Here is a 16818-nt window from a genome sequence, read left to right as displayed (position 1 = left end):
GAAACTGTGATACTTCACCACGGCGCTCCCCGACAACTCCTTACTGACTGGGGTCGGTACTTTCTGTCACAGGTTGTCCAGGAAATCTTGGATGCCTGTGCTACAAAGCACAAGTTTACAACGGCGTATCATCCTCAGACCAACGGCTTCGCAGAGCAGCTTAATAGAACTATCACAGAAATGCTTGGTATGCAGTTTCTACTGACCACTGTGACTGGGATGCCGCTCTGCCATTCGTCAGTTTTGCCTACAATACGTCCCACCATGATTCTGCTGGTTTTTCTCCGTTTTTTCTCTTGTATGGACGAGAACCTATACTACCGTTTGACAAGATCCGCCCAGCTGTTCTTGATACAATGTCAGAATATGCCCGTGATGCCATATTGGAGCTGCCAAGGCACGTGAGATTGCATGCCTGCGTCTGACCACTTCCTAGCGAAAGCAACAATGCATATATGACACTCATCACCGTGATGCCCACTTTAAGCGTGGCGATATAGTGCTTCTTTGGAAACCAGCTCGGTGAGTTGGTCTTTGTGAGAAGTTGATTTCGCCCTATTCAGGCCCGTACTGTGTAAAGTGACAGACGGGATACAACCTCTCGATACCTGCACACCACGATCCTCCTCTGATATCGTTCACATAGCTCGACTGAAGCGATATCATTTGAACCTACCAAGCACGGGTACAGTGCCTTCGCCGCCGGGGGTCATGCTATGAGGCGCTACAGTAGCGAACTATGATCACAGGACTGACGAAGACGACGATCGCCGATAGTCGTGCGCACGGGCTTCATCTCTTATGCCTTTCTTCTGTCTGTTGTATGTACATATATTGTGAATATATTGTCAAGCATCTTTTCTCCCCGTAACAATATAATTAAATATATACGGAACCCCACAATGACGATGACAGTAAAAATTTTCTTGGAGTGTCCATATAATTTCTATTGAAATAAAAACGAAAAATGGACGGTTAGGTGACCTGTAGATGTTGTATAAACTTGAAAATGGTATTAAATGATATCTTGTCATGCTGAGAACACGCAGCAAAGTCAGGGACTAAGGATGTGATCAAAAGAGCGTAATTAGCTGTAAGCTGGCTGGGATCTTAGTCTCTGTGTAGCTGTCGCCCTCTGCTGTGCTGTCGCCAAGTGCGATCTACGTTTACTGCTGTGCCTTCCGTCAGATGCTGTGGAGTGGCCAAGTTCAGTAGTGTGCCACGATGCACTTGCACCACTCGCTGCGCATGGCGGGAAGAAGGGTGTGCGCATTGAGGCACCCTATAGTTCGGGAAGAGGAGAGCTGGGTTGGAGAAGCGCATTTCAGTGTGCTTGCGTGCTGTCATTCATGAGCGCGTGTGGATGTGAAAGCGTCACAGTAACCAAAGAGTGTGTGAGGGATTTGTAATGGCAACACGCTGCCGCATTGCAAGACTGCTGTCAACGCTGAAAAGAGGAAAGCAAGCATTCCAAGGCTGTGTGCCCTCTATGGGCCAGTTAGAGTGCCAACGTACGTGAAGCTCGTCTCGCCAAAGTTTGTATCAGCCTTGACAATAAGACAGCCAAAGCTCGGGAAGACCGACTCACCTAAATGTGTGATTCGTATCGTGCGCGCCAGGAGCGGTAGGATGATTAGCAGCGTTTGGAGGTCCTGCAGTGGAACAGTCGCCCAACACAGACGCGTGGCTGCTGAGATTTCTGAAAAATATGACAAGCGTCTCCTTCATTGCAGGGCAGCCAAGGAGACCCACCCTGGGTCGACGTGATTGTAAGTTGAATACGATGCCATTAAAGTACAGAATAAGTATATAAAAAACATGTAAAGAGAAAGAATAGTGGCATATAATTTACATTTATTCATTGAATCATCAAAAATAACCATGTACGTTGACCTTGTCTTTAGCTTAATCAACACCCTTTCTTCTTTTTTGCAGAAAAAGCACTTGTATAGAATAAAATCAGTTAGAAGTCAGTGCTGCCATATGTTTCTTATCGATGTGTAGCCTTGTGCTGTTAGCGTATTAAGGATGACCCACCAACCAGCCCAACCTTTTATCTGGATGTAGGCTTGTCGAAAGTCTTTGAAACTTCAAAGGTTATTGTGTATAGGGCTTGCCATACATTGATAAAACCAGTGTTTAAAGAGATACAATAGGTAATGTCATTGTCGAGTTGTGTTAAATCTGATGGCAAGCAATTTACCTTGGGGAACACATTTACACGCTTGTTACCTTTCTAATGAACATTATTTTTAGAGATTGTCCAGGCGAAAACACCTAATTCATTTTATCTTGCGTGGTGTAACTATTTGCTGCCTTATTTTTCTTCTCACTTTTTGCAATAGATGAAAATGGGCTCTGTTGTTGCAGTAGTCGATGAAAAGGAACCAGACATGGCACTGTGACTTGAAAGTGTTGCGGCATTAGCTATGTAGTGTTGCCTAATAATCTGCTACTTTCACACTCTGTAGCCAGTACTATTATATTGAAATTGCACTTGTAACATTTAATTAAAAAGTGGTACTTAGTTAAAGATGTCCCAATCTGTTCTGATAAATTCCATTGATGTCCTATACACCCATAGCCACCTATTGTACAGTTTACCTTGTGACCATGGCAAAAGTGCACTGCATGGCAGCTCAACCCAAAGGTGACCTACCAGAACTCACTGGCTTTTAGAGCTAATGGAGATGAGTGTGGCAGAGGCATATTACATATCCCTTATTGAGAGTAGTCATGTAGTGCCACCTTATGCCATTTTGTTGTCCTATTCACAGCTTCCACTGTGCTTCTATAGGTAAGCAGATGAAGATTAGGCACAACTTTTCACTGTGGTGGCTGTACAACAATTTGGCGGCCTCGGTGACGTCAGTGCATACTTCCTATAAAGGACTCGCATGAAGAGGAAGGTTTAGCTCGAGGGCTGCTATCTTAATACACAGAAAATGTGAAATAGTTTTTCTCGGCAACTATTCGTTGTATTTAAAAGAAAAAGTTGAAAATGTAGTAACAGCTGGAAGTGTATTTTTGATTTAGGCCATCGATTCTTTAATAAAAATTGTGGAAAATTATAACGTTTCAGAAAATGTGATTATCAAGTTTAGAACTTCATAACTCAGCAAAAAAAAAAGACGACAATTTTATAAATTGCATATAACAGTACACCTAAAGTGGACAAAATTGATGTAATATACACAGGTCTACAATAGACCCATTATTATGTGAGTGTAACTTTTGCAAAGCCCTTGTAACTTGTAAGCATTATAACAAATTCATGTAAGCTGTAAATTTATGCATCAAATTTGTCCATTTTAGATTTAGAACTTAGAAATAAAAAAATTCTTGTAAAGAAATTTAAAACCTAAATCTAAATTTTGCTTCCAACAGTCACTAGAATTTAACTTTATCTCTGAAATGAAACAAACTTCATTAAAATTGGCCCAGGGGTTATCTCGAAAAAGCACTTCTGCATTTTATATGTATTTGAATAAGCATCATTGGAGTTGGGCCCAAGCTAAAGCTTCCTCTTAAGCCGACAACCTTGTCAGGCGATGCTGGCTTTCAGATGCTGTTGTTATGTACAGACACAAGCAGGCTCTAGCAGTTGCCTGCTCCACCACGTGGTTGTATGTGTTGTAGCGTTTCTCCACTGTTCCTTATCTGACATACCAACATACTGCTGTGGGCTGGCCATGCAAGCAGTGTGTCGATGTGTACAGTTCCAGCAGTAAGGTACATCGTCTCCAGTTTATGGGGTCTCACATGTGTTCTTGGGACAAAGGAATGACAACACAGTAGTGCAAACAATCAAAAGGGCATTTATTGCACCTTTCATACACTAATACATGCTAGCCGAATTACTACCAATAGAACATTCACACGGGCGTGCGACAAATCAAGCAAGTCCGACTCACCGCGACCGGATAGCGAGCGAATATGTTCGCCCCATGCCATGACACCATCGCCTAGTCGTTCACGTGTGCGGTCACGTGAACGATAGCGCGTTCGAACGATCCGTGTTCGTTCATACCGGTGTCCTGCTCTTAGCCTCGGGAGAGGGTTCCGCGAAGCGGGCCGGTGCACGCACGAAGCGTTCGTGCGTGTTGGTCGCCGATCCCAAGCCAAAGAGGAAGCGCCTTCGACCTTTTTCTTCCCAAGTCACCCCTCCATTCGGTGGTGTTAGCATCGCGACACTCGCTCCATCTCTCGCAATGCACCGCAACCACCACGACCGTCACCGGCGCTTAGCCACGCGGTGAAGCTGGATTACAGGAGACGCGCGAGAGTCGCGCATGCCCACAAGTTGAATGTGAAGAAGGGGGAAAACAGAGGGCTCCATAATAGTGGTTTTGCTTCAGTAAGCTTCACCACAGCACAGATGTGTAATATGGAGAAGCATACTGATAGCAGTAATAACCACCATTCAGTGAAGCATAACCACCATGCAGTGAAGCGTAATACCTGCAGCCATTTGTTATAGAAAAGAGGGTTGCCACGTGGCTTCAAAAATGCAAGAGGCCTCCCAGAGTTTCCTTTAAAGGCAATTTAAGGTTCTGCAAACAGCCAAAACGGATCTGACCGCAACCCCCATTTGAACAGATGCTAACATTACAGTTTGGATTTAACGAAACCTCCGCATGCCACATCCGTGCTTTGCGAATAAGCAAACTGACGACGTTCTATGAATGCGTGAGCATGCACGTTGCAGTGCGCTTATCTTTGCAACAGCTGCTAAGGGCACTGCTTGCTCTTTCACATGTGACCTTGATTTGCTTGGAATCTTGTGGAATTGGCTATAAACTCGCGATCCTGTCACATTTGGTGATATTGCAGCAGTTCACAAAGTATGGAAACCTTTGGGTAGCAACTTTTTCCCCAACATTTTTGCAGTCGAGATATTGAAAAATCCAGAACGTAGTGTGAAAGCATTTCAATATAAAAGGGAACCAACACATCGAGTTGACACCGAACCAGAAAAAAAAGCCTACTTAATCGATATTTCGAAGTCTGATTTCGACTGTATTTTGTGAACCTCTTTGATATATCTGGGATCATCTGTAGTAACAAAACCCTAAGCACTCTAAATGGTTGAGCCAGTCTATAAATTGAATCTTGCGAAATAAGAAGTACACATGAAAGGGAAAATCCACATGATTGTAGCACAAAGCTACAAGGGATCAGAAAAAAAGCTTCGAATTTGAATAAAAATTTGTCTTGGTTCAGAGATTGAACCTGGGACCAACGCTTTTCCGCTCTAGCAACTGAGCTAACCAGCAGGCTGGCAGACCACAGAGCGAGGCCTAATTGACAAACCAAAGTGGTAGTGACATAGCCACTGATTGCTAACTACTGAGGTAACCCATACGAGTTTTTTCAGTAAGCTCTACCATCTAATTGTAGGTAGAGCGACCATCCTGAAAAAACTTTGGCCGCGGTTTTGATCCTTAGACCAGGATGAATTTTTCTTCAGCTGCAGAGCTTTCTTTGTGAGACATGCTTGGAGCTTTGTCCTACAACTGGTGGATGGGAATTTTTCCCTGTCATGAACCTTCCCCCACCTTCCAGGCTTCTGCAGAACTGATCTGCCATATTCTATATTCCTGTGCTTCGACTTATCAAATAATTTCAGCCTGTCTGATCAGCTAGCCTCCTGGTTAGCAGGTGGTAGAGCGACCACCCTGGAAAAGTGTTGGCACTGAGTTTGGTTCCCGGTCCAGCACAAATTTTTCTTCTACAGTTGACTTCCGTTAATTTGACCTCTGACAGGGCCGAAGAAATTGATTGAATTATCTGGCTGGTTGAATTAAACAAGATGCAGAAAAAAACGCCAACACACACCACTGATTCATTTGGCAGTACTTGACCAGTACTTGAATTCTAGCACTCCTCTGAATCAACTGCGCGCCCCCTTCCTATGTGCACAAAGTAAAAAGACTAATGTACAAATGACTTTAAAGTTCCTAAACAAAGTAGAAATGTAATATTCTCCCAATTTTTTCACAAGAAAAATGGGCAAGGGTCTAATATGAGTTGTACCACAGTGGCCAGTTCCTTAAATTTGCTTTGCCGCAATACACTTGCGTTATGTGGTGAAGCATGAAGGTAGTTTTGGTTTAGTTTTGGATTGCACCGCTCAGGCAATTCTCAGCCAAATTTTCCTGAGAGAAGGTGCCCATTAAATTCGGATAAATACCGTGATCAGGCATTGTGAGCTATAGCTATTGCTTGAAAATGTCCCTATTGCAGGCGGAAAATAAGCGTTTTCGATCGGAGATGACGTGTATTCAAAGCATTCACTGTCCCCAAGCTCCGCCGAGACAGATGCTACCATTAAGGGGGTCATCATAGGGGTCAGGTGTGTGCGTACTGACTGCTAAAGTTCGAATTATGTGGTGAATGAAAATTTTAGAATTGAAATAATGAAAGTTTGGGCCCAAGGGAATGGATGTGCACTGACTGCACCGGAGTCAAAAATAACGGAAGTCTACTGTACTGTTGATGCTTTTTTTCTGATAAACCTGCATGTATTTTCGATAGGGGCGTGCGAGTACTGAATACTGTAGAACCTTGTTGATGCGATCGCGTTACGTACCATTTCCCAGCACCAACATTCTTGGTAGAGAGCACAAGAAATGACCCATAGAGTTAAGCTTATTTTTTTACTGGTTCATACATTTCTAGAAAAACGATTTTCGGCAGCAAGATTTAGTACATCGCGAAACTGCCATCGTATGATGTGTTTTCCAACCCCATATCCCATGCAGACAAGAAAATGCGTGAGGTGCACGCAGCAGCTTCACTGCAATACTCGCCCGCCCTTCTCATGGGATAACGCCGGCACGCACTCAGTTCTGCTTCCTTTTTCTTCATCTTCTCTGGCGCTCCACATGCTTCACACATCACGAGTCCAAAAGATGCTCCCAACTTGTTTCGCTGACCGGCATTGTCGTTGTCTTCACATATTCACCCCTCATGTGCACATGTTTTGCCTGTCAGTCATGACATAATCTCCTTTTTGAACAGTTTTTTCCCAAAAAACTGCTTAATATACATGTCATGAGTCTGCCAACCATTTATACTAAAGAAACTGCACTGCACCAGGTACACTCACCACACATCAGTTCCCATATTCCATTCACAGCACACTTCATGCAGTTCGCTATTTAACACCAAAAGCTTGAGCACTGCTATACCACAACAACACTGTTACAGCACTTGTCTTTCTTGCACCTGGACAGTTCATTCTTGGCTTTGAAAGTCACCTGTCGAGATTTAGTTTCGCCTCTTTTATTGATGGGCAAAGCTTCCATAACTCATGCTTGTTAGTGCGACATCTCACTCTCCGCAATTGCTTCATCTTCCGTCTATACTTTCAGGATACATGCCTTCTTGAGCGATTTTCAACTCGAACTTGCAAAAGTGGCTCTTCAGAAATTCTTTCTTGCTATGATGGCATGCTTGGGATCTGCAGTTAAGTACTTGCGGCTCTTGCTCTGGACCTTTGTGACATTCTTTGTAGTCTTCATATTTAGATGTTATACACCTGACCACGCCAAATTTAGACGCAGCTTTCATAGTGGCTTTGCAATGAACAACACTATAATTCACCGCCCATCGGCGCTTTCTTCGGGTCTTCCTCTTGGTGGGGATTTCCTCTTTTTTTTTGTCCTCTAAGCATTTCGTCAATCTATTCTTTCTGTTTCGCTTGTTTCTTTTCTCTTTCTCTACTCACTCAATCTCTCCATCTGCTGTCATTACTTGCTTAATGCATACTTTTTTCTCGCCACTCGTGAAACTTCTGAACCTGTGTTCGTCTGGTTCAGAAACGTCTACCTCCTGGTCACTAGCTTGTGTTCACGGGCGTTGCTGCTGTCGAAAGTCACCATCTCTTCAAAAGTCTTGCTGTGTTCGGGTACTCTCTTCCTCCATGAAATCTTCACTTGCCCTTCTCTCAACACGCACCGTGTGCAGTGATGAGCTACTTCCTCTCTCTTCAGTGCCCTTTTGTATTGTTGTTGTTGAGGATTGTTCAACTTCATGAGCACATCAAAATAACTTCTTCTTGGGCGAGTTGGTGTTTACTGAACATGATACTTAGTAGCGCAAAACTCGAAATAAAAGACAACAGTGAAAGACGAGAGGAAAGTCTTTCCTTTCCTCTCTTCTTTCACTGTTGTCTTTTATTTCGAGTTTTGCGCTACTAATAAGTATCATGTTCATGAGCACAGCCTTCCTGTAGGTGCACCGCACTATTGAAAATACACTCATCGTTTCAGTGTTCTACCTTTTGCCTTGTAGGATTCGGCGGTGCGGTCATCCATGCCCTTACAATGGCAATTCTTCTGTAGCATGAGCAACAACTCTTGTGCCAGGCTTCTCTTCAAGTATGCTATGAGTGCTACGTATCATGTTGACTGCTTCTGGCATCTTAACCCAAACCTCTTGCTTACCTGTACCAGCACATCTGCCACCTAGCTCAACCTCACTTCCTTTCACTGCAAAGCATGCAAAAGTTCTAACATTATCGTTATCTGTTCTTCTTGATACTGTTTTCGCCTTTCATTTCATTAAGAGAGAAAATGTGCACTTGGCTATTGCGCTTGGCTAGATGAGCACGGGTAGATGACACGTCCCAGTGTGTTTCCGGCCATGGCTTCTTGGTGAACTATCGCGTCAGGCACAGCTTTCGATCTGCTTCACGTTTCTCACGCTAAGCTTTACTGCCATTTTCTTTTTCCTGCAAGATAAGTTTTTTGTTTGTGCTTACATTCGAGATTCATTTCGATAGGTTGGATTTAAGATCCTCCTCAGAGAGGAGAATCGAACCATGGGGAAGTGGGCCAACTAGGCGAGAAAGTATAAAAAAAGAATAGGAGCAAGACGCCAAGCTCAAAGGCGGGTCCTGGTGCTTTTACTTATATATGGCTTGCCCGTAACGACACAGATGCAGGTACTCATTGTGCTAATATCGAAACATGTTTGCCACGATGACATCAGTGCGCCATGTCACTTGAACATCACCCACTGTGTTAGCTTAGCAGGTGAGGTGTCGCGCTGCTGGCTCGAGGACGGGGGTGGGATCCTCGGCCAAGGCGGCCGCATTTCGATCGAGGCGAAATGTTCGAACACCCGCGTACTTAGATTTATGTGCACGTTAAAGAATCCCAGATGGTCAAAATTAATCTGGAGTCCCCGACTGCTTCATGCTTCCCAATCATATCGTGGTTTTGGCACATAAAACGCCAGTAATTATTATTATTAGCATATCAACATGGTTTGCTTTCTGGAACTGGTTTTCACAGGATTACCACTGTTGTCAATTTGTCGTTTACCTTTGCTCTTTGTGAGCCGACGTGGCTTTTGCAATTTCGAGCGAGTTACGTTCTGGACGTGCCCGTCGCCGCAAACAACTGCGCACTTCTTACACTTGTGTGCCCTTTTGCGCAGCAACTGTTTAAAGTTTGGCTTACACCACTTGAGACAGCCAGTGGCATCTGTTGTCTTTCACTTCTCTTTAACGCATGTTCTTCACGTGCTGGAGACCTAAGATGGTGGCCAGGTTGATGTAAATGGAAACTATACAGAGTGTGTCCCAGATAACCCGGGCCAATCTAATTAACGAGAAAACAAGATAGGACGATGAGACAAATAACGCGAGACATCATAGCGCGATACACTGATTTTGGCTCATAAAAAAGAAGCTGTGGGTGCGTCACCATCGCATACCGCAGGACAGCTGAAGTTTTTCTACGCCGCAGGCGGATGTCACGCGAGAGCTCAATGATGCTGAACATTATTTTGCATTCACGTGAGCTAAAAAGCAGAGTTCGTAGTTAGTATAACTGCATATAACTAAAAATAATAACTTAGTACTATCTGTCATAAAATAAAAGCACTATGATTTCGTCCTCTGCAGCGATTCGCTGCAAGCATGGTGTCGACCGTCACACGGCGGCAAGTAGATTTGGTTACAACAGGTTATGCAAAAAACTATTGCGTTGTTGAATGTGAAAATTTATATACAAATAAAACTGCAAATAAAAATGGCTAAATTTGGCTACTAAATATTTTGCTCTCTTTTTGCGTTTGGCTACATTTGGGCTACGCCGCCTCGTCCGACCTGGCAAGTCTGTCAGACCGCGCCTTGGACCCGTACGCCTATGTGCTGAAAACAGCACAGCATAACGTGCCGCGGCAGGAACTGTTGTCTGTGTAATGTGGAGAAGATTTATTAGTTACAGACGCAACGGCCACCGAGGCTTCGGTGGTCGTTGCTACCAATGCGGCGGACTGGGGCACATCGCCCGTGACTGCGCAAGCACGCCGGACCGAGGTCGAGCACGTGGTTCGGGAAACGGGTGAGGCCGCCGGTGATCCACCTTGGTTCCCGGGCGGCGATCTCGAACACAAATGGGGATTTCAATTTACTTGCGCCTTTGGCTTATCGCGTAGGAGATGTCACGGACTCGCAGGCGCCGTTCATCGAGCTAACGATAGCCCGAAAGAAGTTTGCCGCATTATTGGATACTGGGGCAAGTGCTTCTTTATTTGGTGACGAAGTGTTCCATCATCTTCGCGAGAACAATATCCGCTTAAGAGATTGTTACACCACTTTCCGCCTTGCTTCCGGCACAGCACAATCAAGCGGTGCAACTAGGCTAGTTATTCGTTGGGTGAGATGCGTCAGGCGACAATGCCTCGTACATCTTCCTGGTCTGTCAGTGCCTGTTACTTTAGGTCGAGACTTTCTCGCCAAGTCGGGCATTTTGATAGATATCGCCAGCGGAGGTTACCGAGAGAACGGAACGGGGGCTTTGAAGCGTTTTGCAAAAGCGCCCGTGCCTGCGGAGACACGCCAGTCTTCGGGCGCGGCGTGAGCGGGCCACACCCGGCCGCAGCTGAGCGAGCAAACAGTAATTGGTAAAGGCGATGAAAGCAACGGAGAGACGGTGGCACAACATTGTGCCGCGGCATTGCAAGGGGCAGCGCACCCACTTTTATCAGAGGTCAACAGCTTGCCTGAGAGAGAAAGGGCACGACTGTCATCGCTGTTGTACGAATACGACGTGATTTTCACGGACCGTCCGGGCCGCACTACGCTAGTCAGGCACAGGATAGACACGGGTGACGCTGCTCCGGGGAAATGTAATCCTCGGCCGATAAGCTTGACTAAACGGAAAGCGTTTGACAGCGTCTTAGACGAACTCATCGACACAGGCGTTGTGGAAAGGTCGAACAGCCCATGGGGCTTCCCGGTAGTTCTAGTCCCGAAGAAGGACGATACTTATCGCCTTTGTGTAGACTACCGCAGGCTGAATGAGGTTACGAAGAAGGATGCGAACCCTCTACCCTCCATTTCCTCTTTTGTATCTAACCTAGGCGGGGCGAAGTACTTTGCGACGCTCGATGCTAGTTGTGGATATTTTCAAGTCAAAATGGACGAGCGTGACAAAGAGAAAACGGCTGTCACTTGTCACAGGGGGCTATTTCAGTTCAAAAAAATGTCTTTTGGCTTAGTCGGAGCTCCCGCTACTTATGAGAGGTTGATGGACCGAGTTCTAATTGAGGCGAAGTGGCAACATGCTCTCGCATATCTCGACGACATAGTGGTTTATTCGTAAACATTCGACGAGCACTTGCGCCACTTGAGAGACGTCCTAGACAGGCTGAGGTCCGCGGGTATCACGTTGAACCTGAGTAAAGCTCAGATAGCTGCGAACAGAATAATGCTGGTGGGATTCACGTTGGACAACGGCCGCATTCTGCCGAGTGAGGATGAGCTCGAGGCTATACTGAGCTACCCGTCGCCGAAAGATATCGGCGAACTGAGACGTTTTCTGGGATTGGTGAACTTTTATCGCCAATTCATTCCAGACTGCGTGGCAGTGCAAGCGCCTTTAACGAAGCTCTTGAGGAAAGACGAGCGTTGGACTTGGGGTCAAGAGCAGGAGGCTGCACTGCGCGGCCTCACAAAGGTGCTCGCTGACACGGCAGAGTTGGAGCTGTCTGACTTGAACAGGAAGTTTGTGATTCAAACAGACGCAAGCGACCTGGGTCTAGGTGCGATTTTGCTTCAGGAGCATGGAGGCATTCTCCGACCGGTTGCGTTCACGAGCCGTTGACGCCGGCGGAAAGGAACTACTCGGTGACGGAGAAGGAGTGTCTCGCGATAGTTTTCGCTCTGCGAAAGTTTGACTATTATGTCGACGGAGTGGCATTCACGATTGAGACTGACCACATGGCTCTCACTTGGTTGAGGCGCTTGAGTGAGCCGAGTGGCCGCCTGGCGCGTTGGGCACTTCTGCTGCAGCGTTACGACTTCACCGTGCGCTACCGCAAAGGAAAAAGCAATGCAGCAGCGGATGCACTTTCGCGAGCGCCAGTCCGAGGCGAGGGAGAAACCCTGGCCGTAGCCCGAGTAAGGGACGCGGAACGTCTGTCGATCCTGGGCGAGAGCGTGAACCACATAGATGTTGTCGGTTCCGCAGGAATTGTCTTCTGCAGAAAGGAGCTGTTCGAGGCTCAGCAGATGGATCCATTTTGTTGAAAAGTGGGCTCCGGGAGCCGGGCGGCGCGGCCGGCAGCGCAAATGGAGGCAGCTGGTATTGCTGTCGGTGCGGAGCGCTCAGGAACAGCTGGTAATGCTGTGAGCGCGCTGGATTCCTATCTGCTGGATTCCTATCTGCTGAATTCCGACGGCGTCCTGCTGAGGTATATTTCCACCGAGAACGACACAAGTGAGGCGTTTAAGGTGGTGATACTGGGCGCGTTGAGAGGAGCACTGCTACGCTACTTTCATGACTCGTGCACCGCTGGGCACGTGAGCGCCCTAAGACGTTAAGTTGTGTCGCTTCGCTACCTGGCCAGGCATGAAACGGGACGTGATTCGCTACGCCCGATCGTGTCATGTGTGCGAAAGCGTGAAGCCCCGAGGCGGACGACCGCCCGGCTTCATGCAGCCTATCGACAGCCAGACTCCCTGGCAAATCGCGGCATGTGACGTCATGGGACCGTATCCCGCAACAAGCAGGAACAAATTCTTGCTGGTGGTCACGGATCACTTCAGTAAATGAGTAGAACTTTTCCCCCTACGAAAACTCACGGCACGGGTGATCATGGATAAGTTGATGGAGGTTTTCACCAGGTTTGGTTTTCCGAAGCAGCTGATAATGGACAATGCGTCCTACTTCACTGCAAAGGTGTTCGTTGACTCATGCGCCGCACTTGTCATTAAGCATAAGAAAATGACAACCTACCATGCTCAGTCGAACCCCGCTGAACGAGTCAATCGCAACATCAAGCACATGCTTGTCGCGTTCTCTGAAAGGCATAAGGACTGGGATACCTACCTTCCAGAGATCGGGTTTGCATTGCGATCGACAGTGAACCGCTCGACTGGGTATGCGCCTTCTTCTCTCAACCTGGGGAGAGAGCTGCCGAATCCGATGGATAGGGTTCTCGCGGATCGCAGAGGAATGCCAGTCGCGCCGGCTGCGCGAGCTGAATACGCGACGCATCTACGTGCCAAGATGACGGAAGCTTTACATAAGTGGCGTCGGGGGTGCCGAGCGACGACGCGGCACAGCTGGCCATGGAGGTGGAGGCCGAATTGTGGGCCATGATTGAAGAATAAAAGTCGTCCACATCTCTCACATCCGAGGGCCTTCTTAAGGGGGGGAGGATGTGGGAAAGCAAACGCTGCCACCTTCTCCCGCGGGCGCTCGCCCGTCGCTTGCGCACGGAGCGCACGCGGCGGTAGCCGGGCAGACATCTCGTGCGCGCACACGCGCGCAGGACACACGCGCACACGTGCGCATCTCGTGCGTGCCCGCGCGGGAAGAGGGAAAGTATCCGGCGGGCGAGGAGGACACTCCCCTCGCGGAAAGGTAAAAAGGTAAAGGTATAAAAGAGCACAACCGAGAGACCCCCGGGCCTCTCTGACCTCGCTTGACCTACCTGCCTATACAGATTTACCCACTGAAACCCGTGAGTGACCTCGTTTGCGTGACTACCACATGCGACAAGGCAAGCCTGTTTTATTACTTATTATACAGAGCGGACTTCCCTCTGCAAGTGTGTTTTATTGCCCACTGCAATAATTGTTGTTGATTTGACTCTCTTGTTGCCTTATTCGCCCGAACCCTACGTAGCTGCGATTGGGGAAGACTAGCTACGTAGCTACAGGTTGGGGAAGACCCCCACAAAGGGCACACACCTACTGGCATATACCCAATAACCCAAGTTGGCTTTGAAGAGGTTCATTGGAGACCAGCACAGACCACGTGGCATATACCCAGTACTCCAAGTCGGTGTCAAAGAGTTTTTTTGGACAGCGGTACCTACCCAGTCCCACGTCTACAGTGACCCATGTCAGCGTGAAAAGTTTGTTGAAGAGCGGCATGTATGTATGTACACGTCACATACTCAGTCACGCAAGTTGTTCTGTTGGTTGGTTGCGAACCCTGTTTCTTCCGCACAGCTGCCCGATGCATTCCACCACTGACTACCCAGTGCCCTAGGCAGGCGGGAAAATGGTTACATGCAAACATACATGCATAGATAGTGCACATAGATAAAGTTAGTGAAGTACCCAAAGAATGCTAATGCATTAAAGGATACTGTTACACGTGCATTGATTTTATTTTGTTTGGCGATCAATCTCGCGAAATGAGCTGTCATTTACCACTCTTGGTGTACCGCAACTTTTGTCATTGTTGCTTTCGCTTTAATAGCGAGATGGGCTCTTAATAATCACTTTGTGTGCACCCCAGGAATACTGTAGTACGTAGTCAAACTCACATGGACACCACCAATTCACAGTAATGCACTCGTGCATAGCGGATGGACTGTAGCTGTGTTGATGTGGTGACTGCCAGTCATGTTTTGGACCTTACTGCATTCACCACTTTGTTGTTTTTTATGTGGCCACGAGGTCACCCACTAAAGAATTTGTCTTCTGTGCTCGTCTGTACCAGTTTGCCTACCTGCACCTGTCAGTTGCATGCGATCGTACAAAATCATTACATGACTTGGCCATACTTAAGTTCACGTTGCAGTAGTAGCTTTTAATGAAGTTATCTTACAGAGTGATAAATGCAATCTACAGACCATTGCTATGGTATAACAAAGGATGCCGTGGTAGGCATTTCAATGACTGAGAAAACTAGAAATATTTTGCCTTGTGCAGACATAGGATGTTGAATGAAGCTTCTGTCTGCTGCAGCCTCGGAGAGTGTGGTGAGGTCTATCTTCTTTAAATTCCCGTGGTTACATGGCTGTTTGTCAGCTGACAGCACTTGCTAGTGTGTGAACTGCACAGAGAGTAGAATGTTTAATTTACAGGCAAAAAATGTTGGTGATTCCAGGCTTAATGTCAAGGACCTAGGCTACACAAAGATGATCCCTGAGGTTAAGCAAGCCACTGGACTTTTCCTGGGTGACCAAGACCCTCCAGTTCCTCCAGGCTCGACCAAGCTGAATGTTGCACTTCGTGTCCATGAGGTCAGGGCTCGACTGTGTGACGTTGATGTGGAGCTTGCTGACATCTATCTTTCTGGTGAGCATTCTCTTGGCTGGTAAACCGTGGCTGTTGAACCTCCCTGTTGCCTTAACAAACACATTTGGGCTGTGACCTTATTTCAATTTTACAGCCTTGACATGAAGCTTTAACTTGCGAACACCTATCTAAATACATGGCAAAGGAGAAGTTATTTTTCTCGGCTACCACTGCACTGATTTTGATTAGGCTTGTTACACTTAAAAGAAAAGCTTAAAGGGACACTAAAGAGAAAAATGATGTCACCTGTATTTACAACACCACGAACACTGCTATTACTTGGTAATAAGCCAGAAGAGGTGCAAAAAGGAAAGATGGGTGCTGACGCTTGCCATGACGACGTCGTGGATTCTGGCAGCAACTCCTACCAAGACCCTCTCGCACTTATGTGTCTCCCGTCTTCTTTCACCGTCCTCGTCTGGTTGTGCACAGTCTTTGGTCATGCCTTACTAACACGCCCAAACAGCCACATTGCCAGAGCCTAGATGAAATTGTTTATCACTGAAGATTTAATACATTGTGTTCTAAAAAGGAGCCAAAGAGTCAACTTAGCAAGTTTCAGGAAGTCTTACTGAGCCAATGCGGCCGAAATACAAAAAAATTACTTTGAAATACGTGACGTCACACTCGCATACCGGCGTGGGGATTTCAGCGGGAAATTCATAAAATGAAATTTTGACCTTCATTTTCTGTTTTAATGATAAGCTTCTTGCGAAATTGACAAAATTAGAAATCCTAAAGAATGCTTTGCTAGTCTAAATGGATTTAATGTTTCTCTTTAGTGTCCCTTTAAAATATAGTGACTGTAGTCGGCAGATTTCTTCGTTTAGACTGTCATCTTTTTTGCAAAAGTTGTTGAACATTGCAAGATTAAAAAAAAAGAGCTCAAGTAGTAAGTAAGTAATAAGCTCAACTGTCTGGCTCAGTGATGAGTAACCATATCACAATTCTGTAAACTGCACCTAGCAATACATCTAAAGCTGACAAAATTCGTGTTCTACACCACTCTGAAATGTCCCACTTGTTGGTAAGTAGATATTTTGTAAAACCCTCGTAAACATTGTAACAATTTCATATATTCTGTATATTCATATGAGAAATTGTCTGTTTTAGACGTGGATGCAGTTTACAGAACTGTGATATTGAGAGAGCATCTGTAGGGAAATGGAATCGCCTATCTATCGACATGACTGCCTTCGCCATACCAAAAGTCCACGCTGCAAATTGGGATTGTTTACCTCCTGTAAAATACTTGGTATATT

General features: G+C 46.3%; 1 protein-coding gene and 1 long non-coding RNA gene across 2 annotated transcripts in view; one reads left to right on the top strand and one right to left on the bottom strand.

The window, feature by feature from the left end:
- The window catches only part of LOC119460513 (intermembrane lipid transfer protein VPS13A), a 1139096-nt gene that overhangs the window by 251095 nt on the left and 871183 nt on the right, over window positions 1–16818 (top strand). The window contains exon 26 of the mRNA XM_037721434.2: window positions 15366–15556. Coding sequence (XP_037577362.2) covers window positions 15366–15556 — 191 coding nt within the window. The remainder of the gene's footprint in view (window positions 1–15365; window positions 15557–16818) is intronic.
- Window positions 1–16818, bottom strand: part of LOC125947490 (uncharacterized) — a 409960-nt gene that overhangs the window by 174723 nt on the left and 218419 nt on the right. The window lies entirely within an intron of this gene.

Source organism: Dermacentor silvarum, chromosome 8 (genome assembly GCF_013339745.2).
Source record: "Dermacentor silvarum isolate Dsil-2018 chromosome 8, BIME_Dsil_1.4, whole genome shotgun sequence".
NCBI lineage: Eukaryota > Metazoa > Arthropoda > Arachnida > Ixodida > Ixodidae > Dermacentor > Dermacentor silvarum.
Note: the sequence above shows the minus strand (reverse complement) of the source record. Positions and strands in the feature narration are given on the sequence as shown.